A 15,492-nucleotide genomic window follows, 5' to 3' on the forward strand; every position below is an offset into this window, starting at 1 on the left:
CGTCACCAAAATGGCTTTTTGTCTGAGACCGTTTTCACACGTGAAAGTCCCGACGAAGATCACGGTTCATGTCTTTGTTATATTGTTTACATTAGAGCTAGTTAGTTTTTTGTTTCACATTTTCGCAACTTAGGGAGTGCACCAGAGGGAATTGTTGGTGCAGGCCTGTCACAATAATTACGTTTTGGACTTATCGTACGATACATGAATATGAGCTCACGTGATTTAGTATCAAAAAAATTGTCTTAAAATGACGAATATATTGTTTATCGCAATCATTTCTGGGACGATATATCGTGTGACGAAAAGAAGTTATCGTGACAGCCCTATATTTGCTTCATATTTACTTCTCTTCCATTTCTTGATCTTCTTCTATTGTTTAATGATGTCTCAACTTCTTGCCATCGGTCCGAAAGTATCCAAAAAGTGTTTTCACACTTTGCAAACAAACCCGAACCGAGACCACCGTTTTTGGTCGGAGTTCATTTTGGTCCGTTGGTCCCGACCGCGGTCTGAGGAAACTTTCAGACCTGTTGTTTTGGTCCGGACCAAACAAGGTACGTGTGAAAGCAACATAAAAGTTTTCAGTTGCCTCCAATGTCACTATAAGAGTTTAACAGTTCACACACTCATTTTCCACAGAAGGACTATAACTACATAAACTTTTTACCTCATCATTACAATGGCAATAGGTCTCAATAATTCACCATTACCTCATTATCATAAACAAAATACATATCTATGTTTTATTTCTTATTGTCAACAAATCCCCTGACGAACAAAGCCAAGTGGAAACTGATCCCACCAACACGATGTGTCTTTGTAGATAAATCCTGATAGATTTCGTTCCTCTGTGCCCATGGAGCTCCATTGTTGTCACATCAATGAGCCAAGCTGTTGCACTGTGACCTTCATTAACATGCGCAGTTGTTTACTTAGAACCAATCACACACACACGCACACACACACACACGCACACGCACACGCACACGCACACACACACACACACACACACACACACACACACCCCCCGAGCTGCTGCTGTCACTGCTCACTTAGTGCAACAGCTGTGTATTAATCCACCAGTGACGAGAAACCAAACAAATCGAATGTTTACTCCGGCTTGTGGAACATTTGCTAAAAACGACGGGCTTAAAAGGAAAATACGGAGCATCCCAGGGGAGAGGGGGAAGCAGTCAGAGACGGGTGAACACTTCGTTGGTTGCGTTCTTTCTATTGGATCGATGTGTGACTAAAGGAGTGCAGCGTTCCAACAATTCACGTTTCGGACATTTAATTACTCAAACTGAGTTCATGCAAAGCAAATCAGTCGGCATGTTACACGAGCTCTTTGTAATTATCCGCAGTGTCGCTGTGTGAAGACGTGGAATAGATGAACTTTTTTTTGTATTTTGTCTGCTGCTCCATTACGGTTTGGATCGATAATTACGCCGCAGGTCTGCGGCTGAATAACTCAAGCATAGTTTGTGAACTATTCTCATTATTCTAAAATAGCTTAATTTAAATAAATGTGTTGATTTGTGTCATATTTGCTCTTTAATGCTCCATCTTTACCCGGAGCCACTGCTTCTCTGTCAGTGTGTCGCTGTAGTCCACGTCCCGGCGGCAGCGCGACCCTCGGCCGAACAGCTTCTCCTTCTCCTCCTCGTACGTGAGCCGCTCCACCTCGTCGTCGTCTTTGATGATCCACGACGGCAGCTCGTCCTCCTCCATCAGGCGGGGCTTGCGCTTCGGGTTTCTGGCGTCCTCCCGCCGCCTGTCCATGTCCATGCGCTGGAGGACAAAGGCAGGAAAAATCAAACGTAAAGCTAGCTGTAGGTAGCAAACTAGCAACGCAAGACATTTGTGCGGTTGACGACATGGTGACTGTGAATCCCGTATCCATGGCAATTCGATTCTGCAAAAAGTCTGACAGTGCCTGAACAAAAAATTAATCCTAGCCAGAATGAATGGTCTGGATATGAACGACAAACCTCAATTTCTTACCATAAAGAGCTCAAATTCATCTTCATTGCGTGCTATCATCTGGTTGAGGGTTTCATCGTCAGGCACCTCGTCTTCCTCCTGAAATGTGAAAAGGAGGAAAAACACAAAAGACCAACATTATATATATATATATATATAAAACATATGATATAATATTTCAGGCTATGTTTGAACTGTAGCAGTGAAAGAGGAGCTTCTCCTGCTTCAGGTTCAAAAAACACATCAGTGAAGTAACGGCGAACGTATTCCATCAAATCCCATGTAAACATCTGAGATTGCTTTTTAATATTTTAAGTGATGGGCGGTTGGCTGTCTGATTGTATCTACGGAGCTGCTCTGGGCCTGAGGGAGTTCAATCAAATCCAGCATTCATAATTTTAAAAGATGGGGGAAAAAAATAATCTATTTAAGGCCTCCTGTGTTCATGCCTGCTCAAACACATTACCTCCTCTCGGTCTTGAGATGCTTATACTATTCACAAATTCACCAAAAAACACAACTCAAACCGATTTTTGTTTTACCTCGTTCTGCTCCTCGTGCTCTAAGATGGCCTGGAGGAAGACGCGGCGCTCGTGGCCCGAGGACTTCTGGTCGAACATGCCCGCCTGTATCACCTTCTGGTCCACGTTCAGCTTGTACTTGGCAGCCGCCAGGATCTTCTCCTCCACGCTGTTGACGGAGCACAGGCGCAGCACGCGCACTTCGTTCTGCTGCCCGATGCGGTGGGCGCGGTCCTGAGCCTGGAGGTCCTGGATTCAGCGGGTGAGAGTGAGACCACTTCATGTAGTAGAACAAGCAATATGTCAATTTACCAGGACACAAGCATCACCTGCTGATCCATTGGAATGATTGTCTAAATCTTTTTTTAGATGACAATATAAGTTTTGGCCAGGTTCTATTGTAAAGCACACGGGTCCTTCTAGCAACCTCTGCTTTCCCTGTGAGTAGATAAAATCGAAGCGAAACACAAAGTTCCGTATCGCTCGTCTGTCGGAGCCAGGACTCGACGGATCACAATCAAAAGAGCAGACGATCAGACGCAACTTCTGTGAAAGTGTGAGCGTCAGAAGTCTGATCGGAACTTTTGTTCCTAATCCAAAGAACATCACAGGGACACAAAACAAAGCTAATCACTTTTAAGCTGCTGTGCATCTGTCCAGTTATGTACTAGAAGCACAGATGGAGAGGATTTCGGAGCAAAAACTTTCAGCCTGGGGAAACTTTAAAATCCAAACTTTACTTTTTCTTTGTTTTGCACTATGCAAGCTGCATTTCCCAACTCAGGAACATTTCCCCGCGGGGAACCAGGAACCTTTGCAGGAACTCTGAAATTCCACCGCAAGGACCAGGGACTTAAAAAATTAAGTCTCTGGGAAAAAAATTTTACCCACAAAAAAGTCTCTGCTCAGTGGGTAGAACCTTCAAGATGGTGTTCGCAGCCCAGAGGGATGACAGACTGAGCAAGTATTCCAGCTCCAGCTTTATTTCAGCCACTCGATCCCTACAACAGCTTTTAAGATCTGCCTCCCTATAGGTCGAGCATTACGGGCGTTTCGTCTCTTCTCTGATCAGCGGCAGATTTGCCTCCAAGTTTACTATTGTAGTGTTGCAAGACTTATGTCGCGTCACCGTTGTTGTAAACTCTTCCTCATTGCCGTCACCTGGTGGACTGGAGTGGAACAACTTGTTGTAGCTGTTGTTTTGTTCTCGTACGTCGGCGGGCAGTAGAAACGAATAAGAACAATGGTTTGCAGGAACCTTTTACTTCTTTGAGAAAAGATCCTGGGACTGAAAGTTCTGAAGGTACTTCGCCCCAATAGGTGTGATTAAACTGTTTGGAGGAACCAAATAAAATGTTGCTAGATTTGAGATACGAGCGACTTCATAACTTTATTGCAACCTGGACTTGTTGCAAAAAAATCAGGCAATGAGTCAGACGCCAAGGCAGATATTCAATAAGCCTGTCACAGCTCTGCATCCGTGACATTTTTCAGTCTAGCAGGAGTATTTACTGAGACGTATATGAGCCCAGCCACAGTTTATCTGATTTGAATAATGCATATGTGTGCAAAGCAAAGGAACACAAAAACAAAAGTGTTGTTTTGTGTTCCTGATCCCGGAGCATCCGCTGAAGAGGAGATATTTTTGGGAAGCTGGAATTGTGAATTCATCCCACCAGAGGAAGAAAGTTTAAATAGTTTGATGTTTGTCAGCTTCAATCAAAGAGATCGTCGGTTGAATAATGCATCTGAATAAGTCTGAGGGACTTTTAAAGTTCTTTGACTAGATTATTTCTGCAAAACTGATAAAATAAAGTAGTTCTCTCAATAAGCGTCAAGGACTGCTTCAATCATATCACACCAGACTGGAGCCGTTTAGAGTCGGGAGGAACGATGCTGAGGGAAACATAAACAGTTGTTGCACTGCTCATTGTGTTGTGTAGTGTTGCCGAGGGAAGAGGCAACTTTAAAACCTTAAAATGCATCTTTTTAATTTGCGTTTCCCTCCTCTCTTCCCTCCATTTACCTCGCTCACTGTTTTTCTCAACTGTCTTTCTTCTCCCACCCTCCGTGTGTTGTCCACCAAAACAACGCCACAGATTTCACACACCGGATTTGTCACAATGTGCTCTACCACAGTGATCAGCCTGCAAATATGAATTTCCACTGCCTCCTCCCATTATTTTGCTCCACTGAACAGCTTCAAAATACATATTGCATGAGACCAACACAGTTATACTGTTCTTCCATTCCACCAGCGCAAAACAGTGTGCTTCTTGGTAAACAACAACACTATTTAAAGTTCCCCTCCAGTCACATTTTAATGTATACTCCCCCACTCTCTCTACCTCATTGAGGAATTCTGACACTATGCATATTCATGATATGCAAATAGCACAGGCCCCGCCCACCACAGCTGCTCACGCTAGGTTGACCGGAGGAAGAACGTGCGCAACAAGATGGCTAGAGGCAACGTCGGCGAGAGTCAGACACAGAAATCTCCTCCTCCAGGAGAGGAATGTGAAAACACCTCTATAGTTAAAACATGTGCTCAGATCTGAGTCCCTATAGTCAATATCAGACATGTTAGAGGGCAGAAACAGAAGAAAACACTTTTTTGAGTGGAGGGGGACTTATTCAACACCTAAACAACAAAGTAAATATCCCTGAAGTTTTTATTGTCTGAACTTAACACTATCATCGCTGTAACCGACACACTGAATCACATCATACATTCGCACTGTGAGCAGAACAGTTCTTACAGGGCAGAATAACAAATCTGCCGGAGGACCGACCTGGTGGGGGTTCCAGTCACTGTCGAAGATGACGACGGTGTCAGCAGCCTGCAGGTTCAGGCCGAGGCCACCGGCTCGTGTACTGAGCAGGAAGATGAAGAACTGAGATCCTTCCTCATTAAATTTCTTCAGCAGTGCCGCTCGGTCCTCCGACTTGGTGGTTCCTGACAAAGTCAAACAGGATTATTTTTGACGTGCAGAATCTGTCAAGTTTACTTTTAAAAAAGTCAGATTTTACTTCTCTGTATTATTCTGATGAAAGAAAAAGAGCACATAATTCAAAGGCAAGTGTAAATGTCAGATGTTTACTGTGCTGCATGTCTGACCAATTAAATGATTGCAGATGTGTCTGGAAAGGGCAGGAGCTGGCTTTAATTGAGCCGGGTTCAAAATGTGATTAAACCATTTGCCAACCAGTTTATATGTCCTGATTAAATTAAGATAACTAATGAAGGCCACACAGAACACCACAGCGGCATATCGGAGACTAGTCTTAATTTCATTTCCTGCGTGAATGCAATCTATCATCTGTAGATTTAATGATCATGGAATTTTTAAACATTGTTAAGAGAGGGGCTGAGCTTACCGTCGAGACGCAAGTATAGAAAGTTGCGGTAGCCGAAGTAGTCCTCCATGATCGTCATGAGAGTGGTCATCTGGCAGAAGAGCAGGACTCTGTGGCCGGTGGCGTGGAGCTTCGGCAGGATACGATCCAAGAGCTCAAACTTCCCTGAAGCTCGATACAGATCGGGCCTGAGCGGAGAGGGTGAAACCAAACATGTATTATTATTAGAGCTGCAACAGTGAATCGATTGATCGACAACTATTTTAATAATCGATTAATTACATTACATTTTTTACAATTTTATGACATTTTATTGACCAAACAACTAATCGATTAATCGAGAAAATAATCAACAGATTAATCGATTATGGAAATAATCATTAGTTGAAGCCCTAGTCTACTCACAGGATCGGCGTTTGTCCAAACAACAAAAAATAAATTGATTAACTGTTGCAGCTCTAGAATAATAATAAAGATTTAAGATATTTTATTTATGATATATCCGAACAATCATTAACAAAAGAGGAATGTTCTTTAAAAGTCAACACACAACAAAAATCTATACCAGCTTAATAGATTCTAAGGTTTGACACGAGTTTGTCTGCATGTGGTAAATAATTCAACTTCAATAATTAATAAGCACAATATAGACAGTGTGTGTGCGTGTTGGGGGATAAAAACACAATTGTCCAACGTACCCGCTGATTATGCCGTTTGGATATCCCAAGTGCTCAGCAAAAGATTCCTACAATAGAGAACATTTTCTGGTTTCAATAAGGAGAAGTTATCAAAATAAATCCTATATTTAAATGTAGCTGTGCTGGGGACGGACTTCAAACGGCTGCTTATCGGTTTCTTCTCAAATAGTTTCAATCAACTTTCATAGCCAGGTCTTTATTTTGAAGTTCTAAACCGGCAGATAATGACTTGAAAATGAAAAAGTGATGTTGCGCAAATCAAATTCTCAAAGTTTTAACCAGCTGATCTATGATCTATAATCTATAATAAAAAAATGAAGTCTGACACAATCCAAAATTAACAGAAACCTAAAATGAAAAAAAACAACTATAAAGGACAAAATGAAGGCCTATATAAAACTTCTGATATCATGCAAGAAGAATTTTACATGAGCGTGGAAAACTTTCACAATTGTGTCTGTATTATTGAAGGTAATAAATACGCAATTAGCTGATAATTGGGAAGAAACCGTAGAAAACCCAACATCTGATTTGAACTGGTTCTAACTGGTTCTTAAAGTTCCACTGACTCACTGGTCTGGGCGGAACAGTTCTCACCTCAATGTGCTGGAACATGTACGGGTGGTTGCAGATCTTCTTCAGCTGCATGATGGTGTTCATCAGGGTCTTCGCGCCTCCTTTGCCCTGCAGAAAATCATTTTATAGATAAAAGACATTTAATTCCAGATTCCAATGAAAGTCCAGTATTCAATCTTCCGTAGCTCTGTATTTTTTGGTCTCCATCAGCTCCTTAGGGGGAAATATCAGTCTCTTTACCTGCTAAACGCTCCACTTTGTTCACCACTACAGTTTGTTCTGTCTGCTGTTTGGTCTGAAAACAGCTGGTAACAACATTGGCTGGGAAACAATAAGCTGAAACTCATTTCGAAGCTGTTAAGCCGAGGAGAGCTGCAGCTGATTCGGTTTTTCACACTGTTTTAAAAGAATGTATCTTTTATAACATATTCAACAGCACAAAAAAACTTGGAAAGTTTTAATATTTCCTTTGAACTCAATGGATTTCAAGCGGCCTGTTCTGATCTTTCTCAAAACCTTTGCAGTGCAAGAGACGTTCTCCTACACTCAGAACTAAATTGGGGCTGAGGGCTGCAGGAGTCGTTCTCTTCTAAACTTGCATCTCATGCATTTTTCACAGCACTTTCTTGACTCGCACAAACAACATTTGGGGACCTTCTGATGTGAAACAGCAGGAACCTGTAAATATCACTGAGCTTTTTAAAAAGCCTGGCAGCTCAGTGTTGTCAGCGCGACGCGCCGACAGATCAACGTGTTGACACACAGCGAAGACGTGTTTACCTTCTTGTCTTTCTCCGAGCCGTCGGTGAGGAGGATGCCCTTCTGCATGTGGCGATACAAAACCTTCTGTATGGCAGACATGTCACATTTGATGACATACTCCACCTGCGAAAGTGACACATATCATGGTGAGAATGTCACACAATCTTAATCTGAGTGTTATTCTCAATACAAACAGTTGAGGTGAGAGAAAGACGCTATATTACAATAGGTACATAAATCTTGGAGTGAAATAGATTCAAAGAAAAACAATTTGAAGGTGCAATTCAGGCTCCACAAGTTACTAGTTCTATTTGTTAAAAGTAGAGCTGCAATGATGAGTCAATTAATCAATCATGAGAAATATATATTTTTATGTTTTGAAATTTATCGTTTCAGGTTTTTTGAGGTTGTTTTTTTGATCTTCACAAATGGGAGGATTTCAATTTCCTAGGACTTAAAATTGATTATCTTTGGTGATGGACATTTTCCAAATGTATCTCCTTTTTATAGACAAATCAATAATCTGCAGATGAATTGATAATTTCAAAAAATGGTCGCCAGATCCTTTTATGGATTTAAGGATGTATCCTTTAATTTTATATCTGGATGGTCGCACAAAGTCCTGGTGTCATCATCTCTGTAATCTGGATTATGTCTGTCTCTGCACCACATGAGGAATGATAACTGTTTTGTCTCTGCCAATGCTGACTTGCTGTGCGGCAATCAAACTTTAAAGCGCCATCAAATCCAAGCCACACATAGCTCGGTTTTCCATTTCACCTTCTCTGGCAGCTGCGACTCCACCTCCTTCTTCAGTCTGCGCAGCAGGAAGGGGCGGAGCACCTTGTGCAGACGCCGAATGATCAGGATGGTCTCCTCCTCGTTTAGGTCAACCTGAGAGAGAACATGTGAAAATACATCACAAACGGCTATGTGACAGGTGACAATGTGATTTTTGTCTAAACCCCAGGATAATTCATTAATCAACAATGTGTGACGGTGCCTGAATCCGCCCCATTTCATAGCGGGCGGATTATTTATAAAATCACAGATGTTTCTAAGCAGGGTTTCTTTCGCTTGTTAGGGCCAGTGGCTCGTAGCCATTAAGGGACACCCTGTAGAGTTCCTGAGCGATATGCAGCAATGTTTTCCAGGAATGAGTTCCTGTATTATGCATGTGTCCTTCTGTTGTTTTCACACTGTTGCCCTGATCAACAGTTGGTAGTGGTAACAGGCTGGTGGGGCAAAAAAAAAGCCTGAAAAAATGGTGAAGAAGGAGAAAACAGCAACGTATGAGGCTTTTATGTTTTGTTGAGTTGTAGTGCAGAAGTTGTAATATGGTAGTTTTCCCACACATTTGGGGGAAAGTAGGTTGGTTTATCAAATCTCACAATGACCCGGTGATGGGGACTGGGAGACTTACTGTATTTCAAAATTCTACCAAGGTTTTTTTCATTTTTGGCCTCACAGTCACCTGAGCTACTGCTGATTGAATTCGGGGAAGGTTCTTTCACGCTGAAATTCAAAATATAGCCTGGAGCCCTCATTTCAGACGGTGGAACAGAAAATACAACAAAAGGTGTCCAGCTGGGCCTGAACCGGGGACGTCACGGTTCACGGTCTGTGTCTTAACCCCTGAGTTGCAGGTTTGTCCTGTCCGCCTCCTGGCACCTTTAACATGTAACCGCAATAAAGAAGCTAGCTTAGTTATAGCAGCTTTCATTAACTTTTTTAATTAAAGGTGACATATTATGCAAAAACATACACATACATGTGTCTATCTGTGGAGCCTGCCGGCCCACAAACTGTGAAAAAAGAGCACTCTGTTGACCAATCACTACAGACTGGACCATCTGACCAATCAGAGCAGACTGGGGTTCATCGGGAGGCGTTTCAGACAGAGGGTGAAAGAGGAGCTGCAGGAATGGGCAGTGTGAGAACACTGATGCCTTTTCTGAACATTAGAGCATGTAAACCGTTCAAGTGGTAACACATTAAAAGTATGAACCTGAATATGAGCATAATAGGTCAACTTTAACTTATAAGCACATTTGCCACTCTGCCTTTCAGAGCCTCAAAACTTTTGATTTGTATTTTTTCTTTGCTACCTGAATTCAATTTGCAAACCCCAGTTGAAGCAGCAGGTTGAATGTTGAAGGGAATAACGCGAGGAAACCCGTTGGCTTGTTTATTCCTTCAGCAGCTTTGACTCGTGGTTTTGGAAACATAAGCACTTCCCTTTTTTGTTTACAGCAAATTGGGCATCTGACGGCGTGCAGCTCGAACTGCTGTGACTTTCTGACCTTCTGTAAAGCAAGTGGACAACGCCGCCGGTGCTCGTGGAAGTAAACTAACAGTGGTGGATTCATTGTTGTAGCAGCCCTGCATCACTAATGAGGAGGCTAATTTGCGACTAAGCTCGCCTCAAATTTACCTGAAGGCGGTAAAACTTCCCTTTTGGGTAAATTACAAAATAAGTTCATCCTCATTCTGAACATTTCTTATGTCAAACTTACTAGACTTGATACTTTTGCTTTACTTTCAGTGGGAGCGACAGCTTACCGTGATGGGGAGAAAATCCTTGGGTGGAGCAGATTTAAAGACGGATCCATTTGAAGAAACCTTTTATCAGCTTTCAGAAGACTCACGTTATCTCAGTTTTTCACAAAAAAAGGGTCCCAATATAGTATATGGTAAAAACTGTATAGATGTATTTAGATGCTTTAGAATGCTCTGTGAAGCCTCGGATAGATAGATATAAGATACACGCCACACATACAATATGAAGCTAGCCTGGGACCCAGAGGAATTATAGGAGCTCATTTAAATTTGTAGAAAATGTTTGTGTAAGAGTTTGTATTATTCTAGACTTTGACGCCTTTTTACACTTTTCTACTGCAGACAAATATCGGTTATCGATAGCGGTATCGGCCCGGAAAAAAGCCGTATTGGTCGACCCCTAATCTCCTCTCTGCTGTAGTCTGCCTCATTTTCGCGTCGCTCAGCAGACGTCACGATTCGTTGCTTCCGTTGGTAATGGCTCTTGAAATCGAAAATAATTTTTGGGTTTCCGATTTACAGAGCCAGGCCTGAGTCGAAAACCCGCTGCAAAAACAGAAGCGACAGCTAGTGGACTGTGAGGATGTGTATTGCTTTAGAATTGCTTACTGCCCCTTTAAGAGCATTTGCAAAACCTAACTCATGAACATATTAACGCGTGTCCACTAATTAAAAACAAAAAGATGCTTATTTTTCCTCGCACTCACCCTCTCTCCTGTCATGGCGAACGGTGCGTTGAACCACTGCTCGAAGGTGCTGCAGCTCTTGAAGATGGTGGGCAGCAGGAAGTTGAGCAGAGCCCACAGCTCGGGGAGTTTGTTCTGCAGCGGCGTGCCGGTGAGCAGGAGACGTCGCGGGGCCACGTAGTGGGTGTTCAGCACCTGGGTCAACTTGCAGTGGTGGTTCTTCATGCGGTGACCCTCGTCCACGATCATGTACTTCCAGCGAATCTGTATGTGGAAAAGAAACTTTAGTGGACCCGTATCTTTTACGCATTTTCCTAACTAGAAGAGGAACATAAGTAAGGCTCTGGTTTGCAAGAATAACGCAGAAATCTTGAATTTTTCCGCCGCCACGGAATGTCAAACGATTGCGAGTGGGAGAGTGTATTACACAGAGAGGACAGGGCTGATGCCTCTCACCTTGGCCAGTATGTGCTTGTCCTTAATGATGTACTCGTAGGTGGTCAGCAGGACATTGAACTTCCCGCTGCGGAGCTGCGGTACGAGCCCACGGCGCAAACCAGGGGTGCCCTTCAATCGGGGGGGGGGGGGGGGGGGGGAATTTTATGTCATGAGTCAACCAAGGGCAACCAACGAGTCATAGAAAAGTGCCTTTTTTCTCTTACCTTGTAAGAAATCTTCACAACAGACGGTGCCCACTTGTCAAGTTCATAGACCCAGTTGGACAAGGTCCTGAAAAAATTCAAAGAGAGAAGGTGGCCGGAAATTCAGAGCAATTAAAGACTTTCAAGACTCTTGCAGAGAGGCTCGGAGACTCGCGCATTAAGACGCCAAGCACTAATTGGAATGTCTATCACAAAGGTTGAAACATAATTTGCTGGATAAACATCAGAAGAAAAACAATTATTGCAGGTGGTTAAGCACAATCGGTTAAAAAACGAGCTGCAGCTCACAATGAGAAACTTTTCTTTGGGCTTTTATTGAACACTGCCCCCCCGGACAGATCAATCTCTCGGCCAATTTACTTTAATTTCCTAACACAACTCTGTAATTGAAAGAGGGAGAGTTTAAGGCTTCACTCCACATTATAATAAAAACACTGTGGCCCCTGAGGTCAAATCTGAGCCTCTGCTGTGCTATTTTGACAAAAAAAAAGAGAAAAAAAAGACATGATTAAAAATGGGTAGTGCAATAAATAAACCCATCGTTCATTCTGATCCTTTAACACCAGCAGAAATACTAATGAGGTGAAACTGGGAATTACAATGCCTCACTTTAAATCCTCAAAAGGAATTTAATAATTTTACATATATATATATATGTATGTGTGTGTGTGTGTGTGTGTGTGTGTGTGAGTGAGGGTGCTTCCAGTCTGCGATGTTTCAATCGCGCCAGGAGGCACAAATGATGCAACGCGAATTTCACATCACTGGTTTCACTCACTCGAGTTGAAATATTTGAACTTGAGCGAAATAGTCGCGACACTCAATTAGCGATGACATCCGCGTCCGTGGAAAAAAGAACGGGCGGATGTTCTCAGGTTGTTTACTCGTGCCAGTAAATATATATATATGATCCGATGGCCTTATTTGTAGACTGATGGTTCCTCGGGAAAACGTTCCCAACGGGACCAAGTGTTTCTTATCTTCAAAAGGTTGCGGAGGTGTGTTCATCATATAATCAGGGTTTTATCTTGTATTCACACTGGTACTGCAGATACGTAAACGTCCATATGAGGAACGTGTACACAGCACAAGGCAGTTCTGTTACTGCCCTATCTGGTGATTAAGGCTGATACGGTCTGTGTATTTTCCATCTAAATTAAATGCTGGAGTTTATTTTACACGCTACGCACGTCGGTCCCACAACATTTTTTAAGGGGTGTCATGACACCGAGCGATAAGCGACTGCGATGGAGTACTGACGAGAGAGGGACAATGATGAGATAGGGCCCGTTGAGCCTCTTCATCTCCATCAGGTAGGTGATGAGGGCGATGGTCTGGATGGTTTTGCCGAGGCCCATCTCGTCAGCCAGGATGCCGTTGAGATTGTTGTTGTACAGGGAGACCATCCACTCCAGCCCCTGGACCTAGATAACACACACAGAAAATAAAAAGTTTAATATTATGCTCGGCAGAGACAGCGAGATTCCTCCATTCGTTTCTGTCAACACGCTGCATTTTCCATTTTTTTCCCACTCTGAACAGTGATGAGGCGTGTCCGGGAAAATTACTTTCTGCATATGAAGGGGACAAAACTTTTCAACTGGAAAAAGTTGACACTGTTTTATACTGAAAAGGGTGAAAAAGTGAAGCTCTCCTCACGGCTCAGACGACTAACAAGCATCATACAGTACTGTATATAATCAGATGAAGCAAGGTGTTATGTCATGCGCTGCTTTTTCTTCTGTCGCTGAGACAGTAAACTGGAGAATCGTTGGAAGACAAGTAAATGTGTTCAATGTGCGTCATCTGCCTCTCCCCCGTGGAACAGAACAAACCGCTAAATACATACAGAAAAAAAAGGACATTTGATACTTTTTTAATGGCGACTTTCACAAAACACACTTTGATCTCACGGCCACTTGTGGCATCGCATATTCCTACTGATTCAGAAATATCTGCCGCTTTAGTAACTTTGCCTGTGGCAAAAAACAATCAGCAAAAGACAGAATGGGGGAAACAGGAAAGAACAATGAGGGGTTTGACAGTTGCCTTAACTGAAAAGCAATTCATTAACCTCATAGTTAACGATACGCCTGACGGCATAACAGCAGGAAGTGACTGAATGTGGGTAAAAGTAGTTAAAAAAAAAATAAACCCAGAATTGTCCCCGTAAAAAATAAATCCTCTGTAGTTGATGGTTCAGGTTTGATACACAGATTGCCGTTGTTACCGGAGACAGTTAATCCAATTATTGTTCGGCTGAAATCTCTCCAATTATCTCCAAGGAGCTGCCGCCATATCTCATTTAAAGTCTGACACACATCATAAATCAGGGATGTGCGAAGGAGCGCAGCCCGACTGGAGGAGAGAAAATGTGAGCGGCGCTCAATTGCCAGTTTCCCTTATTTCTGGTGATCTATCTTTCACTGCCATGGTTTTGTTGTTGTTGTTTGTTGTTTGTTTGTTTTGAGCTGTGGAGTCTGGTGTGGAGGATTTGTGTCCTGTACCGGAAAATAAAAATCACTCTTCATTTAAGGCGACATATTTTGCTTCTTTCCAGTTTTTCCGCCTTTCCTCTTGTGTGTTACAGGTTTTTGTGTGCGTATAAAAGTTCTGCAATGTTAAAAAAGTCCATGGTAAAGGCAGAAACTCTCCCCGACAGAACACAATCAGCTCATTAGTAGTCCGGCCAAACCGGAATAGGACTGACACAAGCTGTCCAGGGAATTAATAGAAAGCCTTCCTTCCTCCAGCCAAACTTCTGGTAGTGGTGCTCGCTCACACATGTCCGACTACTCGGGTTAAAACCAAATGTAACAACAAGAACGAACATCTTGGACCGTTCCGACTGGTGAAGAGGGAAACACGTCCCCAAAAAACCTTGGACACAGTTTGACACTGTCGCATGATACTGGAAAACAGCAGAAGGTTCTGAAGCGACAAAATGTTCTGCATGTTTTTTCATGAATGGAAACTGGAGGGAATTGATTAAAGTTTTTTTCCATTACAGGCAGTCACCTCCGTTCTGTTTGCAGAGTCATTGCCATGTGTCAAAATTTACAAGATAACGGATGAAAAATAAATAATCTAAAATAACAACAACTGCTCGCTGCTCAAACTTGGGCAGTACAAATTTAAAAAGGCTGCTGCAAAAGTCTACGAAATAATGTTTTTTGTGTGTGTGTGTGTTTACCTGGTAATGTTTGAGCATGCCGTTAATCAGCAGGGACGACTGCTTCTCCACTCTCTCGATGACGGCGTGGGCCACGCCGTAGTAAGAGTGGGTTTCACTGGTCTCTCCAGTGGGAACGCTGTATTCATCGTCCACGTCCTGCTTGACAGACCTGAATTAGTGTAAAAAATGTAATTAGAATCTTTCATTTTCATTTTCATTCATTTGAAAACCCCCGGTCAGCCCTCGAGCTGCGCTGCGCACTCGAGAATTGATTTTAACGATCGGGTCCAGGCCTCAGCTGGACCTTTGGGTCAGAAAGAAAGTTTCAAGTTTCACAGCTTATAAGTCCATAATATCCTATCAAGATAAATTAAATGTTTAACTTAGCATTCACACAGCTGTAATAAGTTATTATGGCTTATATATTTTGCATTATACAATGTTTTTGGCTGCTTCTACGAAATTACAGAAGGACTGCAGTGGATTAAACGGTTGACGAACTGCCGT

At 42.6% G+C, this 15,492-nt stretch overlaps 1 protein-coding gene across 3 annotated transcripts in view; it reads right to left on the reverse strand.

Moving 5' to 3' along the window:
* The window catches only part of smarca2 (SWI/SNF related, matrix associated, actin dependent regulator of chromatin, subfamily a, member 2), a 42,613-nt gene that overhangs the window by 13,336 nt on the left and 13,785 nt on the right, over positions 1 to 15,492 (reverse strand). For all 3 annotated transcript variants that reach the window (XM_047329328.1, XM_035638731.2, XM_047329327.1), the window contains 14 exons: positions 15,004 to 15,154; positions 13,071 to 13,234; positions 11,811 to 11,877; positions 11,605 to 11,715; positions 11,170 to 11,412; positions 8,684 to 8,797; positions 7,922 to 8,026; positions 7,163 to 7,249; positions 6,566 to 6,612; positions 5,889 to 6,055; positions 5,303 to 5,466; positions 2,529 to 2,756; positions 2,008 to 2,085; positions 1,576 to 1,794 (listed from right to left, as the gene is read on the reverse strand). In XM_047329328.1, coding sequence (XP_047185284.1) covers positions 1,576 to 1,794; positions 2,008 to 2,085; positions 2,529 to 2,756; positions 5,303 to 5,466; positions 5,889 to 6,055; positions 6,566 to 6,612; positions 7,163 to 7,249; positions 7,922 to 8,026; positions 8,684 to 8,797; positions 11,170 to 11,412; positions 11,605 to 11,715; positions 11,811 to 11,877; positions 13,071 to 13,234; positions 15,004 to 15,154 — 1,945 coding nt within the window. The remainder of the gene's footprint in view (positions 1 to 1,575; positions 1,795 to 2,007; positions 2,086 to 2,528; positions 2,757 to 5,302; positions 5,467 to 5,888; positions 6,056 to 6,565; positions 6,613 to 7,162; positions 7,250 to 7,921; positions 8,027 to 8,683; positions 8,798 to 11,169; positions 11,413 to 11,604; positions 11,716 to 11,810; positions 11,878 to 13,070; positions 13,235 to 15,003; positions 15,155 to 15,492) is intronic.

This window comes from Scophthalmus maximus, chromosome 19, assembly GCF_022379125.1.
Source record: "Scophthalmus maximus strain ysfricsl-2021 chromosome 19, ASM2237912v1, whole genome shotgun sequence".
Classification (NCBI taxonomy): domain Eukaryota; kingdom Metazoa; phylum Chordata; class Actinopteri; order Pleuronectiformes; family Scophthalmidae; genus Scophthalmus; species Scophthalmus maximus.